The 22305-nt window shown below is 42.9% G+C and overlaps 1 protein-coding gene across 22 annotated transcripts in view; it reads left to right on the top strand.

The window, feature by feature from the left end:
• The window catches only part of LOC143352873 (uncharacterized), a 383132-nt gene that overhangs the window by 209745 nt on the left and 151082 nt on the right, over positions 1–22305 (top strand). For 2 of the 22 annotated variants that reach the window (XM_076785837.1, XM_076785830.1), the window contains exon 1: positions 14151–16095. The exons of 19 other annotated variants lie outside the window; for them this stretch is intronic. In XM_076785837.1, coding sequence (XP_076641952.1) covers positions 15933–16095 — 163 coding nt within the window. In that variant the 5' untranslated portion in view covers positions 14151–15932. Of the gene's footprint in view, positions 1–14149; positions 16096–22305 lie in introns of those variants that run through there. One more of the 22 variants, XM_076785825.1, reaches the window with a different exon arrangement.

Genomic DNA, 22305 nt, shown 5'->3' with positions numbered 1-22305 from the left:
CAGAAAATTCTTGGTACTTGTCAACAACACGGGTCTTGTCAGCGTCTTGAATCGTCCAGGAGACATACGTTTATGTTTACGGCGTCCGAGATCTCTCGAGCTTCATAGTCCCTCAAGGGGTATACGGTAGTGGGGATAATTCCGCGACGTTTATCATCCAGGCCTTGGCGACATATATAGAGAAATCACTGTATATATGTATCTTTTGTTGGAGCAAGTGTACAGTTTTTTGGAACAGTTCTTTACATTACAGCTACGTGAAACATGTATTTATACAGTCATTTTTAAAGAGCTTATTGATTATTATTATTATTATTATTTTTATTATTATTGACGGATGTGTACGCATTCCTGAATTTTAGTACAATTTAATGTTAAAATCACTGAAACCGATAGCAAACGGAATAACTAGACTGCGGATCTTTATGCAAAATAAAAATTTTCTACCCGGATTGCAACAGACTGGAGTGAAATAGAAATGTATTTTCTTTCTTAATATGTTTAGTAGGCTGAAAATAATGGCGGCAAAATCCGCAGTCTAGTAATAACTTTTACACGGTTTCTACTTATTTAGGTTCTTATATCAAAATTTAAATTTTTTCGTAAGAATGGACAGTGCAGGCGAAGAAATAGTGCAGGTAAGAATGGCAATGGGCAGATTGGAATTGTTTTCCGACGATTAAAAGCAACGATTGTCCATTTGTTGACTGTTCCGCTGAATCTGACATAATTCAACGAGAATTTATGTATACTTTCTCTTCGCCAAGTATGTCTTCCTTAGAACGTTGCTTTATGCAAGCATTATATAAGCATGATTATTCCGCGTCGGTCTCTTTGATCGAGTCCTATTGGTTGCTTTGAATCGATGCGTTGGATACCGATAGTGACCTAATTACTTTGATTCTACAATTGAATCTCTAATGGCTGCGACAGGGTCTGGAAGATTGGACAATCTTCCTGAATGTTCCATTTGATTTGCTGTCAGCGCAATTAAGCTACCTTTCGCTTGGAAATTCTACTGCTCCTCGCGTCCACAAAAATATAGACAAAGAATACGGAATTGCCAGGTACAATAATCGAAAATTGACAGGTATAATATTGCCTCTCTATTCAATCACGGTGGCGCCCTACTGCGCACAAAAACCGAAGCAACTCCCTTGATAGAATTCATAATTTACTGTGACTTAACGAGGCTGACCCAGAACTTCAAATTCTTTTAAATAAAATTATTACTATCAACAGTGTACTTAATATTTTTATTTAAAAAATTTCGTGTTTATCATCCACACTAAATCATAGCAAATTATGATTCTCAACCAGTGATTTGGTTGACTACAAAATTTTAGATTGACTGTCGATAAAATCTTCATTAGACTGCGGATTTTATGCATTCATGACACAAATAGACAGCTGTAATTTCAAACAGTGAAAACATTAAAAGAATTGAAAAATACTATTACATTGTTTTCGACCTATGAAATATATCAAGAATGGAAATAAATTTCTATTTCACTCCAGTTTGTTGTAATTGAAATTTTTATTTTGTATAAAGATCCGCAGTCTAATTATCATAGACAATTTTTGGAGATAGTTGAACCAAGTAAAATTGCGTTTCCTGTGATAGATAAAAAGCTTAAATCTGTCGAATTCACCGAAGATTTCAATTTTATTGTTCTTTTATGTGAAACGTTTGATTACTAATTTACTAATATTTAATCATTGTAGTGATTTAACATTAAATCGTTGAATAAACTACGTTTCAAATGCAGATCCGCCGTCCTAGACTCACGACTCGCGTTAGCCTTCGGAATATTAGCACGTTAACACGACTCGCATCTCGAGCGTGAATTCATTAGCACCTTTAGGTCTTCGAAAAACATCATTAGCCGCAGTCCTCTGATTTACTAATCTCCATCGGCTGCGTCCCACATAGCAATCTCTCTGGCATCGGCTTTTTTCCCTACGACTTGCAGTTCTCAAGAGCCGATTTGCGGAGATCTCGACGTCACTGCGCGTCGCAGAAAAATCGCCGCGGGTTCTGCGAGGTTCAATGAAGAAAAAAAGGGGTCATCTCCGCGAAGTGGCTTCGAGGAGAGTCTAGTGGTGGGTTCGAGTCTTGAACTTTCCGAGCTTCTCCTTTAAGATTCTCACAAATCAATAACTTCGACTATTTATTATCAATAATCCTCGAACAACGGCGGCTCCGATTATGCGAGGATTTGTAAAACTTTGCCAATCGTTTCAAAGTAATTTACATGTTTAACACAGCTCTCACACTGATTTCATCCTGGCAAATAAGAAAATAAAAATTTTCGAGCACCAGGGCATTTCCAATTTATTTATAGAATCTCTTAACCCGTTCTTGTTGACAAACAGTAAAAGTGTTATAGATTTCCACTTTCTCGGACAATTATAATTTTATTTACATTTGAGGCATATTTTTGGTCACTAGTTAATTACAAAATCATTTGGCCATCTTAGTTATCGAACGGATTTCATATGAAAATTGTGCATTTGCAAATGACAAGTAAATCAGAATATATGCTTGTTAAACAATGATTAGTTCCATTGTTTAACATTAAGCTAATTGGAGGAATTTAAATGTAGTTGATATTTCTGTTGCGGTGGAGTCGACATGACGCAGATAATAATCATACGATGCTAATACTAATTACAGCAGTCACTGTAATTATATATTATTCATTATCTCTTTAATCTTGCTTTATTTCCTTTTAATGATCACTGTAGAATAATGACGAATATTGCGTACACGGTTTCTGACGAACACAATTTCGCTCCGGTTTAATTTAGTAAAAACGGATTACATTAAGTTGATACGAGAATAATTAATGTAGGAATTTTCTTATTATCGTTGCGGCGTGTAGGGTGATCATTTTCTGCATGCACGCGCGGCAGTGTACATGTGCAAGATCATTCTAGGATTATTATTAGACCAGCAAAATATTTGTAAGTAGAGTCGAAGAAATGGAAATTATGGAGTGTTTTTTGAAAGAAGTTACCGGAAGTTCGAATAATTATTCACTTCACTCCTACTTATATTTTACCTAGCCATTTTCGTTTTAAATTCACAAAATCTAGTTATAAAAGTGTCTTCTCTATTCTCGTATTATTTACACCATTTCTCTTTCTATTTTTCAATGATAAAAATTGAATTATAAATTCTAATTTTCTGTTGCTTTTACGGGCATACATATGCGGCGGTCTACACGCAGAAAAGAATTTCGGAATTAAACACCGTTTAATTACGCATAAACGCCTCGGCAAAAGTAAAACTATACGTTCCTTCGTCGCGGAATATTCGCGCGAATCTGACCCTTTATGCGGTTCGTTTTCCGCCGGTTCTTCCATTCGAGGCGACACGAGTTTTTGCGCGCGACAGCGCCTCGTTTCATGGTCATTATCGTCGCAGCGAGCATAGTCGAGGGAATCGGCGCGCCGACGCGACGCTTGTCGTCGAGCGCATAAAATCCGCTCGGTAATGCAGCTGACCGATCTCTCGTCGCGTTCCGACGTGCTCGGCGTCGTTTCCAAGCGGCGGTTTTTAAAAAGCACGGATTTTCGCGTTCCATCGCCGTCGACGATCCACCGTCGTTCGCCTAATTATTCTCGATCCTCCGTTCGTTTGTTGCTCCCCTATTGTGCAACCCTCGCGAGCGGATTTTAAACAGCGGAACATCGTGAAACCACCCTCGGGCCGCGTTCCCAGCGTTGTATTACCAGTTCATTCGAGTTCATGGATCATTTCAGTTTCCCATGCCTCGGTGCACCTCGTTCGCGTAAAAATATTCTCGAGAGAAAATGTTCCGCGTCGTTCCATCAAATTCATCGATTCAAAATTGCCCAACCCCGCGCCGTATGATTTTACAATAATCAAAACTATTTTATCTCGAATAACTGCGTTCTTGATGTATAAGAAGAATGATCTAATTTGAAACAGTATAATCCTCGGAGAAATGAAAGATCTTTGCGTTAATAACTTCCTGAGAGAAAAAGAAAACGTATATTTGTTGTATATGTATATTTAATGCTTAAACATTGATTTTAAAAGATATTCTATATCGACCTAACGAAAAGGAGTAACATTCATCATTCGTACTATTTTACGTACCATTTGAGATCTTGATCATGAATATGACTTTTTATTATATGGGAATTCAATAGTCATTCAATGTAATTAATTAGAATTATTCAGAATTATCTAGGATTACTCCAAATGTCCGTAGAGTTAATGCAATCTGTTCAAATTTAATGCATCCAAATACTCAACAAATTAATTCAAACGAATCTGATTCGGAAATCAAATTAATATTGTGCATATCGTTATTTAAAATTATAACGCATAATGTAACAGTATCTTCTTTCACATTTAACAAGAGGATACGTTGCGTTTAACGGAGTATTGTAACTAGGATGGTTGTCGCTGAAGTAAATGAACGAGTATCGAACGAGTTAATCCAGTATCGATCAATCCGCGTGCAGGAACGGTTTTTGTAAATTCGATCTAGGGAGATACCTGGAAGTTCCGCGTAATAATTCTACCTGGAAGTCGGTAGACGCGGGAACAACCGATCCTCGGCGATTAGGACGATCCGGCAAGCCTCGCAATCAACTTAACAAATTGCATTCTGAAATCGGGAAATGGCCGAGGCGATTTTCGACGCAAGAAAAATCCGAGCGTTTCCGTTCTTGTTTATAGGGTCAGCCCCGAGGGTTAGCCGATGGTTAGTTGCGGGCGATTCGCGCTTTCCGGATGATTTACGGTGTTCACAGACGATTGCGCTTCTGTGTGGGCCGAGATCACAAAGAGATATCGCGCCACTGCTTGTGTACGACGTTAGATCATCTGCGAGAGGTGGCCACGCCGGATACGGATCTCACAATTCAGCTTAATTACCCTTCGTGATTGCTGTTCACCTATTGTTGCCGCATTTTTTTAATGGAGCCCTCGAACGGCTCGAAACAGAAATGATTAGCCTGGTTTCGTTCGTTAATTTACGCGGGGTTGCTCGCAACCCGTTACATGTATACTGCGGATTTTATGCATTCACGAGAAAAATTGAAATATTGAGATAATTGAAAGAATTAATTCTTCAATCTTTTCGAGTTGTTGAAGAATTTTTCTAAGTCACTTCTGCATTTTAAGACAATGTTTATTTTGCATAAAGGTCCGCAGTCTAAGTATTTATCATAAAGATAGAAGAAAAATATAAGATTATCAATATTTAAAATTTTTTAACTCAGCTCCTGCAAACGATACAGAAAATTTTAATTTTGCACAAAAATGTGAATTTTAATATATTCATCCTGGCCGTAAATTCAATTTACAAATCCGATCTCCATTTCCTAGAAGGAGATCATGGACGTCCATGAAACATAAGAACGCGTCTGTTCTTAACATTTTTAATGCAGCAGGGGTACGTGGATTTCTGTAGGCGACTGTCAGTTGAAAATCTGGAATAAATTTGTTTTTACGAGGGTTCGTTTTTACGGAAAATCGTTCTGAAAGTTTATGTGAAACACATTCGCTGGCAGTTGCGATAAGTAGATTCAGTAGGTCATGAACAGACGCGATGGCTAAGTAACTTTAGCATTAATAGCACGCGCGACTGGCGTTTAAATTAAAAATTTTTCGGTGAAACGTGCCGAAGCACGATAAGCACGTCACCCTATAATGTATGATTACCATTGCTATAAAATAAATTTTACGATACGCTTCAATACGAAGAGAAATGACAAAACGTGCGTGTAGTTACGTGCATGCAGGTTATTATCGAGCGAATATTGTTCGAGCGATCTTTTAGGAGAGTATAAATCATTGGTGGACATTGTTACAAAACCTGATTAATCCGTGCTGTGTGCCGACTCTCGTTTACAGCTGTGTAACACGATCGTTCCGCTCTTTTTTTGCAGTGATCAGTAGCTATCATCATTACACCGCTGCATCTAGCGTTGAATATTTAAAGCGTCTTCCAATCTCAATCCTGAATGGAAGAACAGTTTATGTTTCGTGATCATTCTGAGTAATGGAATGGTAATTAAAGCTAACAAGAGGGGATTGCAATACAGATGATTGCTTTTCGAATCGGTAGAGAGGCGGGGATCGATGGAAACAAGTAGTAACAAGAATTCTAATAGCATTCGTTACGTCCCGATGCTTTTAGCGCAAAAAACGAAAAAATAGTTTCAATACTGCCGGGTCAAGTTGATTTTACTTTCAATGGAATCCCTGACATGATTACTAGTTATTACAGCACTTCAAAGGACGTCTAAACTTTCCTGAACGAGCTTTCGTTATTTATAGTTTAAAAAAGAATATTTATTTTTTACACTCGTTGCGTCAAGAATCATGAGAATTCATCAGTAAATTTTCATTACCATTGACTGCAAAATAAAATCTGAATTAAGGAAAAGCCTGTTCTCTTGACTGACAATTTTCTTTAGGATAAGGGAAAACTTAATAATGACGATTACCAGTAGTTTAAAAATTTACTACTATAAATTCATGTTCGGCTCGTTAAATACTAAACGAACGTGATTGTTGCTTGCTACATATCGTCTTCATCTAAGCCCAACGCCGGGTCAGTGCTGTGACATAGATCGTGTAGGACTACTATTTTCTTGTGACCCCGTCGACCACGCCGAACGTAGAACCACTAAATACAGTTCAAATTATATCGTGTTTGGTGTCATTTTAATCAGAAAAATTCCACGGATATGTTAGTGAAGGTCCCATAAAAAAATAACGAAAAATAAAGAAGTTGTGTAATTGGATTAGTAGTTCTCACCGATATACCCGACCCGGTATTGGATTATGCGTCATGTTTACACTGTTGGGCGACCGATGCTTCCTGTCCCCTCATGTGTATGCCCCCAGTGGAGGGGATAATTGAACTGACTAAGATCGTGTACCTCCGTTCGGCTTAGATCAAGACTTTACTGTACTTCTATTTTTAATCAAAGCAGTCTTCTTAACTTCAAAACTATCTTTAAAAAATAATAATATACACAAAAATGGCAAAAGGAGATCGAACGAAGGGCATTGCCGTTGTTTATAAAAATTGGTCAAACGTTACAAGGTCACCACACACCAAAAGCTCGTTTTCCACATCTTTAATTTGTCTTTGCACGGTAAAGTTTCATTATGTTTATTCTTTTATGGTCCCGCCGCGTCGCAAGGCACTAAAATCATAAAATTTGACAGAGACCCGCTTCACAGAAAAATTCTCGATCATGTTTATAACCGTTCGAGTTATAACCGTTACCGTTCGAGTTCGATTCTGGTATTTGCGACTCGATCTCGCAAGACGGGACGAATTTCATCGGATGAAAGCCGGGGGCCGTTTTCGAAAGGATACTCACTCAAACAACTAAGCCACCGTCGAAACGGCGACTTAGATGTCTCGGCGAGAATTCTGCAATTACGAAAAGTAAGTGACCGAGCCTCGTTAATTAACGTGCGCCCCGTCAGCGTCGATTTTACGTCCCGACAAATTGCCCTACCTCCAGGAAGACGGGAAACTCTCTCCCAGCTCCTCTCGTGGCCCGCTTTTATAAATCTAGCTTCACACTTTTTCACGTTGCTTTGCTCGCGACAGGCCCCTTTACGGGTTCGATCCACACGACGTTTAACCAGCTGGTGAGACGCGACGGGTTCAAAGGGTGAAACCGACAACCTACATAGTTATTTTCCTTCGAGTTATCCGCTTAGCGAACCTTGCACGGAAATCGTAAAAACCGAACCGGATTGTTGATCCTCTCGTCTCTGAGTCAATATCGCGTGTGTGCCTACGTTGAATAATATTTTTATCCTGCCCTCCCCCCACCCCTCCCCTCCCCCCTCCAAATGAAATGTTAGTGCTTAGTAGGAAATAAGAAGCTGTCCGATTTTATCGCGTTTCTATGATAATAATTGTTGTCTTCCTGTAGGTAATTATTACTTATAGTAACAGAGATTAGCTTTTACTGTGCTAGTTTTAATATGTTAAAAACATTCCATATTGTATTTAAATTACTATGTTCGAAAAGAACTGATTAGCAGTTTTCAAGAATTTGTTAAGAGAATCGCAAATGATCTCGTGGCTCCGTGGAAAAATATTTAAACTGCGATATGTTATTCAAATTCGTGCACGCAATTATGTTAAAATTGTAACATTTTAAGCGGTAGAACGCCGAGTGAATCTACGATCTAGACAAGTAGCATTATTTTTCGAAATACTTGTGGAGCACCTCTTTGTCATGATTTTACATTCCTTATGTACTACATATTTCTTCGAATGAAACTAAAAATTATGATGTGCATTCGTGCAGCGACACAAATTTCGGGGGCAATGGTTTGTTAACGTTTAAGTAGTGCGACCTTCAATTTATTAATCAGCACATTATAATATCTATATACAGTGAGTCACACTAATATTCGGACGCTCTTAAAAATCGCGTAACTTTGTCAATATTGGACTATACTACTTGAATTTTTTTTGACAAGTTAGAACAATTGGTTCGCCGCATAACGTGAAAAAAAATGTTTGATTAAAATTGCAATCTTTAAAAGCGCCAAAAGTGGGAGTCACTGCATGTCTTCGAGATCCGCAAATGTTTTGTGCACTCGATGATTTTAGATTTTGTGCATTTACGCGTTTGAACGGACAGAGCAAACAATAGCATCGAGCAAACGCATTGTTCAAACATTTTATCTTGTTAGACAATCTGTAAAAGCGAGGATCTACGGACTTCCGTAGCCTGGTCGTGAGTCGCGAGGCTTTGGTACTGAAAGCTACAGCAAATTCTCAGGAAACAATTTGCTTTCTCGTCGAGGAAGCCGCGGTTCTTTAATGTTCCCTTTCCTCGTAAAAGCACCCGGCACACTAGATTTTCCATCTTTTATTCATAATTGTTTCGACGGGTCGAATCGTCAAGGTTATCCATTAACCAGTTAACTGCGGAGTTTAATTTTAAAAATTCCTCACGGGCGCGGAATTAAAATCGAACAATGACGAGAGTATACACGTCGAACAAATGCCAAATGCCGCTATTATAAATTTTACGAAAAAAGTAAAGCAAAACGAGAGAGAATTGCATTTTTATTCGATAAGAATTTTTATTCGAAAACAATTCATTAACGTCAACCGCGCCGCGATAGAGATTTGGTCCGACGTGTATACACGTCAAACGCGCTTAACTGGTTAAATAATTTCGCAAACCGGTTTCTAATTCCACAAATTCGTTCGAACAAACCAGTCTTTAACACGCCTACCGACTCCGACGCGACTCGGAGGCTTCCACATTTTCGCGATTATCGATCAGCATGACGAGCTCGACGTAGCCTTTTAAGGTCGATTTGGTCGTTCCGCTGATAGTCGCGAGCAGAAAGCAAACATAGTCGTCGGGTTCTTGCTTCTCGCGCGAATTCGCCGACTTCTCGGTGCAGGATTTCTGCGCCGCAAAATTCCCGCGCTCGTCAGGTGTTCCTCGCCGTCTGAATAGCGTTTCCCTGACGGCGAAACGAGCGCCGTTATCGTTATCTCGGGAACGATGACGGACGACTGGCAACGGCGAAACGGTTCGAACAACGCGACTCGCCGAGACAATTTGAATATCGAGGCGAGGCACGTCCGCGTCGCCCTCTCTTTATCCACTTACGAAGACACGCCGGCGGATAATGAGCCGCGCAACGATCCGCCGGATCTGCTCGAGGAATATTCATCGCGGGATTCTTCTATTTTTGCAATCGGAATACCGGCCGCGCCGACGCATTCCGTTATTGTTCTGCGCCGTGATTGTTAATCCTTTGCCGGAACTGCGGCACTCGCTTATCCGGCGAGCGAGTCGCGGTCGCCATCGGTCAACCATGATTTCTCGTTCGAACTGGCCGAACGGTTTCGCTGGAACAGGCCCAATTTGTTCCTGCACGCGTGCTGCAGGATAATCCGCGGTGAATTAGAGTCGCGCGCGTTTCGTCACGTAATTGCTGCTCTCTTTGTTGAAAGTCGAAACTACTTGTTGTTTGGGCATTGTTCGAAACGATGGCCGATTTCGAACTGTGTGTAATCTATTTTACAGTGATCGGAGCTCCGTTCATAATTTTGTGGGAGGAGAAGGAGCACTTTATATTTATCGCATATTCTACCATGACTACGGTGTACCAGAAATGTTGCACTTCCTTGAAAAAGAGTGATTCCCGACAAGGGCAAAGGGTCACTCACTCGCTCCGCCTATATCCCCACCGTTGACGGTCCAGTGGTCCAATGATTAGGCTTTGACGTCACACGCTCTGTAGTATGTGTGACCGCTTTAGCCAATAGAGCAGCTAGAGGCGTGTCCCTTCCACTCTGACCAATCAGCCCCGCATTCCTTTCACGGGACTTCCTGTACGGCACGCACAGTACGTTCTCTGCAACAAGAAACCAGTCCCGGAAAGTTGTGAAAATGTCTGTAAGGAATATAATGTTTATCTTGTTGACCACCCTGTACAGAACAAATTCTGCTCTCGCCATAGAACTAGGAAAACCATTTCCTACCGGTGCAGTCGGCGTTCTTGAAGTTCTAATTAGAGGACTCAGCTGCTGGTGTTTCCAGGATAAGTGTACATGTTCAGGATAAGATAATCTTCTCTTTTAACTCCTACTTCGCCTTATGCGTTAGGCGGCTGCACACCTTTGAACGATTGAAAAATAAGAGCAGTGAAAACATATTTTCTCAATATAGAAAATTATATTTCTTTGAAAAGTCAACGTCTACACGTTATGACGTGACGTTTAAGTAGTAAATTGCTGAAATTTGTTGAGCTGGATTGCTTGTACTAGGAGAGCGTGACAATACATTTTCCCGGAACCACTTTACGAACACTATTCGCGGAAATAGACTCCAGGGGTTAATTCTTCCTTTTTTAATTAAAGCTCTTTGGACCCTCGTCTGGGTCCGTTTGGCTTTTCAAAGAATTTGAGGTCAAACTGGAGAAAAATGTGAAAATTTGATCCAGATCGGTCGAAACAGCCGGCAAAGCAACAAACGCGGCGGAAATAAGACGACGAGGGATAGATCTAGGTAGAAAAATGATCGGCTCGGCGATGAGGTTTATTGAACCGGAACCCGGAACACCGTTCGCCGGATTGCCTCACCCATTGATTCTCGGCGTTCAACGTCGCACCTCAATCTCGGCACCAAAATAGACTATGGCCTACTCAGCCTGCCGGTTGGCCAATGGATTCGTCAGCAGGGCTGCCCTGCTAGGTGTGCACCTTTGATTTGGGGACACGAGATGTTTAGATCTATTTCAGGCCTACGAAGATCGCCTCCAAATTGCTTCCCCCGCTTTCCACACCTCGGAATGACGCACGAAGGTTAATGCGCATTTTGCGGATAAATATTCTCGGTTCCATTGGCGAGCCACTTTCGCGAATTGGCTGCAGGTGTGTTGCACGAATTCGGAATTTTTCAAACTATTTTGTAAAAGGAAGTATCTACTATTCTACAGTTGTTGTCCTATTTATAGTAATTCGGATATCGCACAGAAATCTTAATTTTTATTTTAGTTATTGTATATATTCGGAAAGAAAATTGTATCTTATTTTACATCAGTTTGTTTACTGTGCTATAGAAGGACGTAAAAAGAAAACAAGTAGAGTTGCATCTCTTATTCGAGAATTTTTTTCGTATTCATAATAACTCGAAGGTCGCACAAAAATCTTTATAAACGTCGTGAAATGCAAGGGCGCGATAAAGTTCCATACAACTTCATCTCGATTTTAATCGCTGAATATATTCGAAAAGGAAATTATATTTTATTTCAGCTCCTTTAATCTACTCGTCGAGGATGTGTATTTGCATAAATTACACAGTCTAGTAATAGCACACGTGTAACAGCATGTAAATCCACTTTTTTTATGGAATAATTTACCGAAAGAGGAACTCGAAGTGGAAAAAGAAATTTCCTCTTCGAACTCTTGCGTAACGTTAAAATTTGATATTTATCCAGTAGATTACGTTGAGCTGCAACTGAAATTGAGACGAAAATGTTTTGTATTTGATAATATCTTGATAGTGGCGTGTTTAAATTACTCTTTTTATTTCAATACCAAAGAATGTTCGCTTTCCGGTATTTTCTAGTTATCCAGATAGTCGAATAACATTTTTTTTAACTGAATATATAAACACGACTGTTTGCGTAAGAAAATTATGATAAATAACGGAACTGGCAGGCGGTACTGGTATTACTAAGCAATAGAAGTGGTCAATTTAATATTTTATAAAAACGTACGGAACAACATTTGTAATAATCAAATGTAACGTTTTCCATATAAATGATACTATAACGTGTTATTACAGCATTTCCGTGCAGCGTAGCTACGCGAGTAAATTAACCCATTAAATAGTTGTTTTACCGAAGCGTCTTCACGAGTTTAATAACATTCTTGTTATTTATTCCAGCGGTTATTCGAGGTGGTCTACTTACTCGAATAGTTTACACGTCGAAAACAACTTGCCAGAAAAGTCGTCGTAAATCTATTTGTCGGGCGCACGTGCGTTCCGGCATTAGTTTCCCGTGTCTGACCATAGCTGGCAGTTTCTACTTGTGTAACAGTGGTAGCTTACTGTAACTTATGTACGAACACAATCCCGCTCGCAACTCGGCTCTCGGCTCGGTTTGCATTCTTACGGACACAATTCAAATTTAGGCTCCCATTGAAGACACCAGTTTGCGTAATAACAGGTCTCGCGTGGGTGTGCACTCTAAGTTCAAGTTACGTTCAACATACACGGACGTTCTTTCCTCGCGACACGAGAGTTGCCATAACATTCATGATTCGTGCGCACTTTACCGATCCACGAGCGGTTCTCGACTCGAACTTCCGCCTACAAAAAGCAATAAGCGATCACAAATTCACAAGATCGAATAACAAAGTTGCTCGTTGTTGTAAAACTCTCATGTGCTTCATTGTTAAATATCGCTTCAATTATATTCAGTCGCTTATACTCTTGGGTGAGTTGGCTCTTCAAAGCAAGCATTATCGAAATTTATTTCACCTTCAAGAATATGATGGCAAAAATTGAATCCATTTCAGTAATTTTTCTTTGGACTAAATTATGGATACCGTAACTCTCATTAATATTAACCCTTCAACTATTTATACTTCCGAGGGTTTGCCCGTAAGAGATTAATTGTCTGAACTCGGATTCGAAATCACCTGTCAAAATTTTAATTTTTCAGTTTGAGACATCCGCTATAAGGGTAGTTTTGGGAAGACAGTTTCCCACTCTGGCGAACGAGTGACACCAGAATTCGATTTTACAGTCCCAAAAACTTATGAAACCGTTTTCTTTGTAATTTCTTTGTAATCTGGCGCACTGAAGGATCTCGTCAGGGATTCTCGTCCCTGAAGGATCGGCAAGGGTGTTCAAGGGAGATCCTCTCGGTCAGGATTTCCGAAACCGGAAGCACGAGTTCCCTTGATCCATGCATCACGGTAATACCACGAGCGATACGACATTGGTCCTCATTTCGCAAAACCGTTCGGGAACTGTGTCGGCCGGTCGGATTAGCCCGTGACAGAGCGGCGCAAGCCTCCCCAGGGGGGGAAGAGGGGAAGTGGGGTAACCTAAAGTTAAGCAAAGTGACATGCGGCAACGATTTCCGTGGCGCTGTTACCGCAACAAGACCGCGTACTTTATTGTCAGATCTGGTGCACACGTTCTCGCCGGTCCGAGACAAGGCTTTCCGAGCGCGTTGGTCCCCACTCTGTGCACACCTGCGGACGACAAACGGGAGTGCGAGACGGCACGTTGTCGAAGGTGTACACGTATCCGGCGAGCGTCCGTCGAAGCAGACGGAGTGGTAGGAGGAGGTTGAGGCTCGAAGAGAAGGAGCAAGAAAAGACTTGCCGGCAGGCCAGCGAGGAGGGACCTGTGGCTTCTCGAGCAAGTCGCACGGTCGGGCATGTTCCAGCGAGTCGTCCGGTTGTCGGCGCTGGATCGCGCGTTCGGATCGATATCGCTCGAAATCGCGTTAACGTCGTCGAACGTCCTCGAAGTTGGTGCACGGTTGCTCGTCGAGTTGTGCTTGATCAGTTGCCGACGGTGTCGAGCCGCGCGTGCAGCCCGTGAAATCGGGGTGACGACACGCGGGTGGCACACTCGCCTAAACGCGTAACAAAAGCGGCTCGGTCACGGCGCGTCGCGTGTTCGATGTTTTCCCGGGAGAGAACCGCGCCGCCGACGGAATTTCTAAACTGTCCGAGGAGAAAGGTACTTTCTAGGCTCGAGCACCGTCGACGATGGCGCGGGTTTTCCGATAATCGACGGCCCGAAGCCCGTTGTTGGGCCTCCTCGCGGTCCTGCCCGTGGCCGCGCGCGACCTTTAGCCGCAACGCGGCCACCGCCGAGCCGTCGTCAGCTGCTAAACAACCGATTAAATTTACATGGTGACGCAACCCGCTGCGCTCGTGACCGTCGACGACGGTCTCTAGCAAGAAGCCAGTTGCGAGCGCACGTCACGGTGAAAAGGGGCGTCCGCGATCCGGCGATCTCGATTCGGATCGTTTCCATCGTAGATCGACGCCACGCGTCCGTTCCTGTCACCGGTGATTTGCCGGACTACTTCGGGCCCGCGAACTGTGTCCGTTTTCCCTCGGAGAAAAAGTGAAATTTCTTCGAGGATTGCACCGGGCACAATAAACGCGCTTAGAACCGCCGTTGTCGCGCGCCGGATGGATTTCGTGCGGTTTTCCTACGGTGAACTGGGTCACCGGCGATCCACGCTCGCGCCGGACAGACTGCGTCAGGAAAATTGTGGTTCTCGCGTCCACCGTGCGAAAAGCACTCTGATTTCGTCTCCGCGTCAATTGTTCTAGGCTGACCGAGTTTACGATTTTCCTTCGACAAACCATCGGGAGACACCACGTTCGTGTGTACAGTGTGATCTTGGCTTTAAATGGAATATCTCCTCGAGCAGTGCATAACGGATTATGTGTTTTCAACCGCACTTTAATCCGTGATTGACGTTAGTATCGAACAGGCGGAGGACTGCTCGCCGACAAACGTTCAGCGGGAAAACTTGGCGTTTCTCCGGAGGAGCAGCTCAAACAAGAAAATCTCTCGGATAAAGTCTAATCCGGGTTCTACATACTGATTGCTTTTCAAGTAGCATCAAGTGAAAGCGAGAAATCCTGCGGTCCAAGTATATTCTAATCCCCCGGCCGGCGTTTACATAATCGACGTGTAGAATTCTTGTTTAACAAACGCCCCACGGGCGGAGAACCACTTCAAACAAATGGATCTCCGGGATAAAGCCTGATCCAGCTTCAAAATATTGATCGTGCCGCGAAGAGCGGCAAGATGGGATGTTCGGGCTGCTCCGACCGTGGTCTTCTTCGGTAGACGATTCGTCCCAAATGTAGTCCCAAAATATCTTGGATCATCTTCGGTGTCCACGTGGACCAACCATAGCCGTTTCTGCGAAAGTGGAAATGACTGGATGACGCGTTTCTCTTCGATACCTGCACGAGCAACGTGCAAATTTCGCCTGGAAAGCTATCAAAGTTTCTTCCAAAAAAGAAAAAAAAAACAAGAACAAAGACAACGGTCGCTGTCATCTACGGTTGCTTGCTGTCTAACTTTACAGAAGCGCTAAACAGGAGGAATACAGTGCTGTGAATCGAAATTAGTAGTTCTGTCACCGGCGAAAGGGTGATCGCAGCTCACCGGAAGGATCGATCGTCGCAGGAGTAGAGTGATAAAGTGTGATCCAGATTGAGGATAGTGCGGTGCGTCAGAAATCGGGTGGCTTCGCTGTCGTCGAAGCAGGCCGTGCATTTCTGTGTCTACGGGAGCGTGATAATCCGCCGGAATTATGCGAGAAGGTGTTGAATAGGGGTTAGGGTTAGAGCTGTGACCGGGATGTTAGTGAGATTGGGGATGACATGGGAGCCGGCGACATGAATAGGGAGATACCGAGCAGCACCCTGGCGACTCTCAGGGGTATCCTGGTGAGCTCGTTGTCGAGGGAGAACCTGGGCCCGCACGATCTACCTGTCCAGGAGAACGGGAGGCATCGACCTCTGCGGAAGGTGCACTTTCACGAAGGTACATTCGGATGTTCCTTTCGACTCGGCCGGTTCCGATGCCGGTCATTTCAATGCAGTCTTTTCTCGATATATGTCCCAAATGTCTCGTCGATAAAAGTCCTAAAACTATGCCCGCGTTTGGCAGTGTATCAAAGAATAGTATCTTCTAGCCGATACGTGTCCCCGGGTAGAACAGTGTTGTGGACATACATCGAGAAAACGCTGTATAAAGCCGGCCCCGCCTCACAGTGTCGACTGTTTTCCGCAAGCACGCGTTTTCGCGAAACGATCGACCTATATCGGGGAAATTCGCTCGAACGGGGAGAAAGTTCGCGACTGCGACGACGCGGACGTTCGCTAGTGAAAACCGAGAGCCATGGGATGTATGGTCGAGGGGTTTTTATGCGATTCCATTTCGCTCAATTTGCTAAGGCGGTTTACGCGATTCCCGGGAACGCTTAGAACACCTGCTCGCGGAAATTGAAAGAGGAACGATCGAGACCTTGCCGAATGACCGTTCCCCCTTGTTTGCCGTGAGTCATTCCAGTCTTTCGATCGGTATCCGCTGGCGATCATTTTCTGAACGTTATTCATCGCGCACTTTCTAGCCTGATGATTGTTCCCGTAAGAAGCGTGGATTGATTCGCTCGACAGGTTCTGCCTTGGGAGACGTCGCAGAGGTGATCGATAATTATTACGTACTCGGACAAGTATGAGCAGAAACAAGTTTCATTGGAACAATACCGGAATAAATGTTAACGTTGTTGGAATTATTTATTGGAAAAAAAAAATAGAAGGCATTTGTACTAGAATTTGGAAATGAAAAATCTGAGAGTCAATGCAATCGTTTTTAATTAATGTTTCTGGATCCCCGGATAATTAAAATCGCGCATAGCCTCGCGATGAAATAAAGTAAAAGTACAGCGCGCAGCTTCATTTAAATTTTCATTTCGCTGCGTTTCGTGTTTTAGGAAACAATGGAAATTTATGAACGAAAATATTCATTGTTCTCGGGAATTGCTGTCCGAATTTATTTTTATACACAATTTCGCCGTGGTAGCTTCCAACGCCTACTTGTTACAATACGACTGCGAGGCAATATTTGATTATGGAAAATGGTTTGACGTTGCCTCCAGGGAATATTTAATTTCAAAATTTAAAGCAGGTTGCGAAAATTCAATTACCGTTGCACCATTAAACAATATTAGGTTGGAATCGCATTCTGAAAAAATTTATTTTATATCTTCTCTGATCTTTTCAGATCTCTGGAGCATTATTTAAGAAATAAACATTCTGTAAAAGATGCAAGGAGGCTTTTCTTGAGTCATATTTTGCTTCGCGAACCCTAGATTTCTATAAGGGGGGGATTGATAATCACGGAGATGATATAATAAATTAAGAAATACAAACTTGAATTTACTGCAAAGTTTGTTTTAGATTTCAAAATAATTGATTACTTATGGGCCATCCTAATAGTTCTGATGGATCGAAGAGAAGCTTAAAGTATTCTTAAAATTGTCTAATGTCGTCGTTTCAGCTAACCGTTTGTAACGATAATGGCTACACCGTGACCGAAGAGTCTAGCCGCGTGTACGGCAAAACAACTCTATTAGAGTTTCCCGGAAACCTAGTTCTTTTCTTTAGCCGGTGAAATCATTCGTTGGCACAACAAGACGTCCCGAGTGCTCCTTTCGCGAAGTAGTCCGCAGGAATTTCAATTTGCACATTTTCCCATTCTTCCGGAGCGGGGGTTCGCCGTGCATTGCGCGCGAGAGCGTCCGGTCGAAGTATGCCGAACTTATGGCAACAGAAATCGATCACCGCCGTCCGAATGCCAACGGTCCGCCGTGTAAATTCGTTCTTAGAGCGGTGAACTCTCGCGGAGGAATGGTCTCTATCCGTCGAATTCGCTCGTTATTCCGCTCGCGCGCGTCGTTCTGCTTATGAATCGCGGACGACGATCAAACTTTCCATACTGCCATAACGATCGACTGACCCGGCCGGGCGTGTTCGACGCGCGAACAAAGTCGCGCAGCTTCGCGAACCTGCTCGTCGTCAGACAAGATAAAATATCCGCTCGGGATTCGCTCGACGCTCCCAATTGAAGACGACGGAGCGAGCCAGTTTCTCCGGAAAGAGGATGAATATACGCCATTAAGTCGGGGGTTTAACTCGTTCCACGGGAAACAGGCTGGATCTAAGCTGAGCTTAGAACACGCCCGCGATCGCCGTTAGTCTTGATAGGCCCCGCGGAATCGAAGCTTTGATCTCGCCTTGAGAAATGAGCTTGCTCTCTCTCTCGAGAGAGAGAGAGTGAGAGAGAGATTCCTAATCTCGGTCTGCATCGGTTCGACTCTTTATGCGCGTCGCGATTAGAATCCCCTGCATCGGATAGCTGGCGAATACTATTTCGCGGGCGAAACGGGGCCCGAAGGTTTGAGTCGCTTTATCAAATTCGATTGTCTATCTCCGTTGTATGTGTACAGTTTGATTGGGAACAGCGGCGTGCGTCGAATTACACTGTCCAACAAAATCAAACTTTTTTCGAGTTTTGCAATACCTGTTGGGTGATTCTTATACACTTTGTCATCCTAAAACCAAATCTGAAAGCAGAATTGCTCCATCGCGCAACGTTTTCGAAAAATATTGGTTTTTGTAAAAATGCACGATTTTGATAAAAAATGACGTGCTACGCAAAAACTAAACACGCGAGGAAGTTCAAATTTGAGTCAAGAGATAGAGGGGACACTCTCCTCTACATATTCATATAGTCAATTATATTTTTATGTACTTCCTAATAGTTGTAAATGGTTGTTAAAGTTTGAAAATGTGCCGACGCGGGTTCTCGCGTGTTTAGTTTTTGCGTAACACGTCATTTTTGATCAAAATCGTGCATTTTTACAAAAACCAATATTTTTCGAAAACGTTGCATGATGGAGCAATTCTGCTTTCAGATTTGGTTTTAGGACGACAAAGTGTACAAGAATCACCCAACAGGTATTGCAAAACGATTTTGGTGTTGGCCAGTGTTATCAGATAGCACGAGTTTTGATATCAACGATTCGTCTGCTGTTTGCGTTTGCGGGAATTTGGAACTTGTGTACCGGGCGGTTTGGAATGCGTCATATTTTTGGGAAAGAAAGCATGCTACCGAGGTTCGAATTGACGTATCAATACTGATCGATCGCTGGTAGATCTTGGTTACACATCTAGACTAAAGTCGAGAACAGGGTTCCTTATCGAATCTTGGAGCGGCGATAATTTATTCGTTCTTTAAATTTTAAACTTGTGCATCAGATCATTTGTAACACTTCTCTTGAAATAAGCTTTGTAATAAAGCACACTGTGTTATCATTTCGTCTGCACAAACTTTGAGATTTCTGTATCACGGATTTGACTGAAATTCGGAATATTTGTTATTTGTCCGCCGACTCGTATTTGCAGAATCGAATAACGAATATAAAAATAAACTTAATGATAGTACGTCACTTCTGTGCATCAGAGACGATCATGTTCTCCGCATACTGTCGCAATAATACTTACGATAACGGGATGTCATAATAGCGTAACCCCGACTTGCAACGATAGACAGTGAACGTTTGATACGAGGAGACTTTTATTTCTTTTGTTTCGAAGAAAATTTTCCTGCGTTAAATGAATTCGAAAAGAGCAGGAGTAACTTTCTCATTCGCCATTCTAAAAAAACCGAAATAGGATTTTGTAAATAAAATATTCATAATCTCTGAAGTACTATCTATCTCGCACACAAAATCCTACCACTATTTTATAAATCTCGTCAACTATTCTACTAGTTTTTACTATGAAGGTGTCTTGTTACTTTCACCAAAAAATTATACGACTTTTGGGAACTGCTAAAAATTATGCAAATTACAAATAAAGCACACAAAGTCAAGGTAAATTACTAAATAACAATAGTTGGAAAGTTAAGGTTTACTTAATTTTGCTGGTCGATATAGAAGCAGAAGATGTTTAGTTTACCGAGATAATTGTGTCATCCGTACATCGACGATGCAGAATTTAATGTTCTGAAGGCTCTCGGCTGTGTATAATAGCAGCGCAGTTGTCCCTAACGAAGCTAGCGACGAGTTAAGAAAACACACAAGTGCGTTGGCAGCCCGAACAATGGAAACAAGCTGAAATCAGACTATGAAATGGGGATACCTCGAATTAAAATGTTTTTCTTCCGCGATCAAAGATTCCAGGGAACGGATTCATATTCATCGAGCGCGCGGCCTGACCCCGAAGAACAGTCTGTTTCCACTGGCCGCGTTATTTGTTTCGAGCGTGGTTGCGGCCTTACGGTAACGTGTCAAGCCGGCGCGTTGGACGGCTCGGCCCGTTGGATTTTTCTCGTTAAACGTAATGAAAGATTTCCGCGGTAGGTAACGTTGCCACGCGGCCGGTATTGTTTATCCTTACGCGGAGACGTCGTTTCCTCTTCCAAATCCGTCTTAATTACTGCGCACAGTTGCATTCCGAGAACTTCAACGCCAGTCCCGTGACTAATAGATCTGCTGATGTCACGCACCAAAAAGTGCCGCTCGCTTTGGACTCCCGTGTGCTCGAACACCGCCCGTCCAACAGTCAACGAAAATTACAGCAATGTCTCAATGTTCGTGAAAACTTGGAAAAATTGCGAGTCAGAGTTAGGTCTGGAGGAACCACTGGCAATTAAATTAATTAGCACGCGTGTTAATGGGAACAAGGAGAAGGAATTGATACGTGTCACGGCCGGCGCCCAGCGAGATGTTGCTCTTCATTTGTTTCGAGTCACTGGATCACAGGGGAATTGTCTCGAATCGAGGGGAAAAATGTTACCCCCTCTGTGCCGGTACCGGATCAGCCACGTGACATTGTGACGCATGCGCGACGGAGAAACGCGTCACGTGACCGGCCCGTGGCGGAAGCGTGGGGGAAAAGCGTCGTGGAAGGGGAAGGAGGAGTGGGGAGACAAGTCTTAATCTAATGGCCACTCTGTTTCCAGGAGCGTGCCACGCAGTCGTGCCTTCTCGAGCATAATCTATGCCATAAACTATGCAGACTCTATTCTATGAGCTACCGGGGTGTAATTATTTTTCTAGAAAGCTTGCATCGGCGTACTCGTGACATTTTTCTGATTCAAACGAGTCCAAACACGATACAAATTGAATCACATTCACCTGGTCAGTTCGCGATACAACAGCACCTCGATTATCCGAACTAGTCAGTGGGACCTTCAGCGTTTGGATACTAGAAGTTATCCAGCTGCATTACTGGCTTAACGTTTATTGATTTATAAAGTGCGTCGCCTATGAAGCGCTTTAGAACACTGGAGACGGAAAATGCGCGTCAGTTCGGATAATCGAGGTTCTACCGAATGGTGAATTGTACAAGCAACTATGCTCCGAATGATATCGTGTTTGGACTCATTCTACTCGGGAAAATGTCAGAAATATTTTGGTAGACGCTTCGTACAAAACTGAATGAATACAATAAAGTTATGTCACTTTATCATTGCCTCGGCGACATATGCGATCCTGTATGCTTGACATTTCTACTATAGTACAATTGTGAAACTCGTGCTTCGTTCGCAGAGCACACCCATTGCAATAGGTGTCGTTTAGAGAACAGTTTGTCTAACAATACTGTGCAGAGAATCGGACACTTCATGTATAATAACGCAGTTTTACAAGTGCTGGGATATCCGGGGTAATCACGGCGCCAACCGTCGAGGCTGAAACTTTCTCGACAGGCGGCAATCGACGCGCACGGTATCAACGCAATCGTCTAAACTGCCGCGTCTAATGATCGTTAATGTCCTAAGCTCGCGGAACGGCGTGTATCGCGAGGTATCGACGGCGAACACCGTAGGAAACACCGCGCTCCCTATTTTCCGAAGTTTCTCGGCTGTTCATACGGATACAATTAAAGCGACCCGCTCGAGCAGAAGATTCGAGGAGTCTTAGTTTAGCGGAGAGTTTGACGCCGGGCTGGGTCGGTGATGGAATCGTTGATTTTCCCGTGATTCCCTTTCGAGATATTTGGAGTGGAATATTTGGAACACCGTGTTTGGAGGAACGCTGCCAGAGGCTTTCACGTTTCCACGGTGTGTCCGTTGTTGCTTTCAGCTCTTTGTCAAGCGGACAAGGATGATAGGATCGGGCGATTTCTGCGCTAGATCGACCTTCGTGGATCACTGACGGCGCACAATAGGTGATTTCTTTCGTGG

Source organism: Halictus rubicundus, chromosome 3 (assembly GCF_050948215.1).
Source record: "Halictus rubicundus isolate RS-2024b chromosome 3, iyHalRubi1_principal, whole genome shotgun sequence".
NCBI lineage: Eukaryota > Metazoa > Arthropoda > Insecta > Hymenoptera > Halictidae > Halictus > Halictus rubicundus.
Note: the sequence above shows the minus strand (reverse complement) of the source record. Positions and strands in the feature narration are given on the sequence as shown.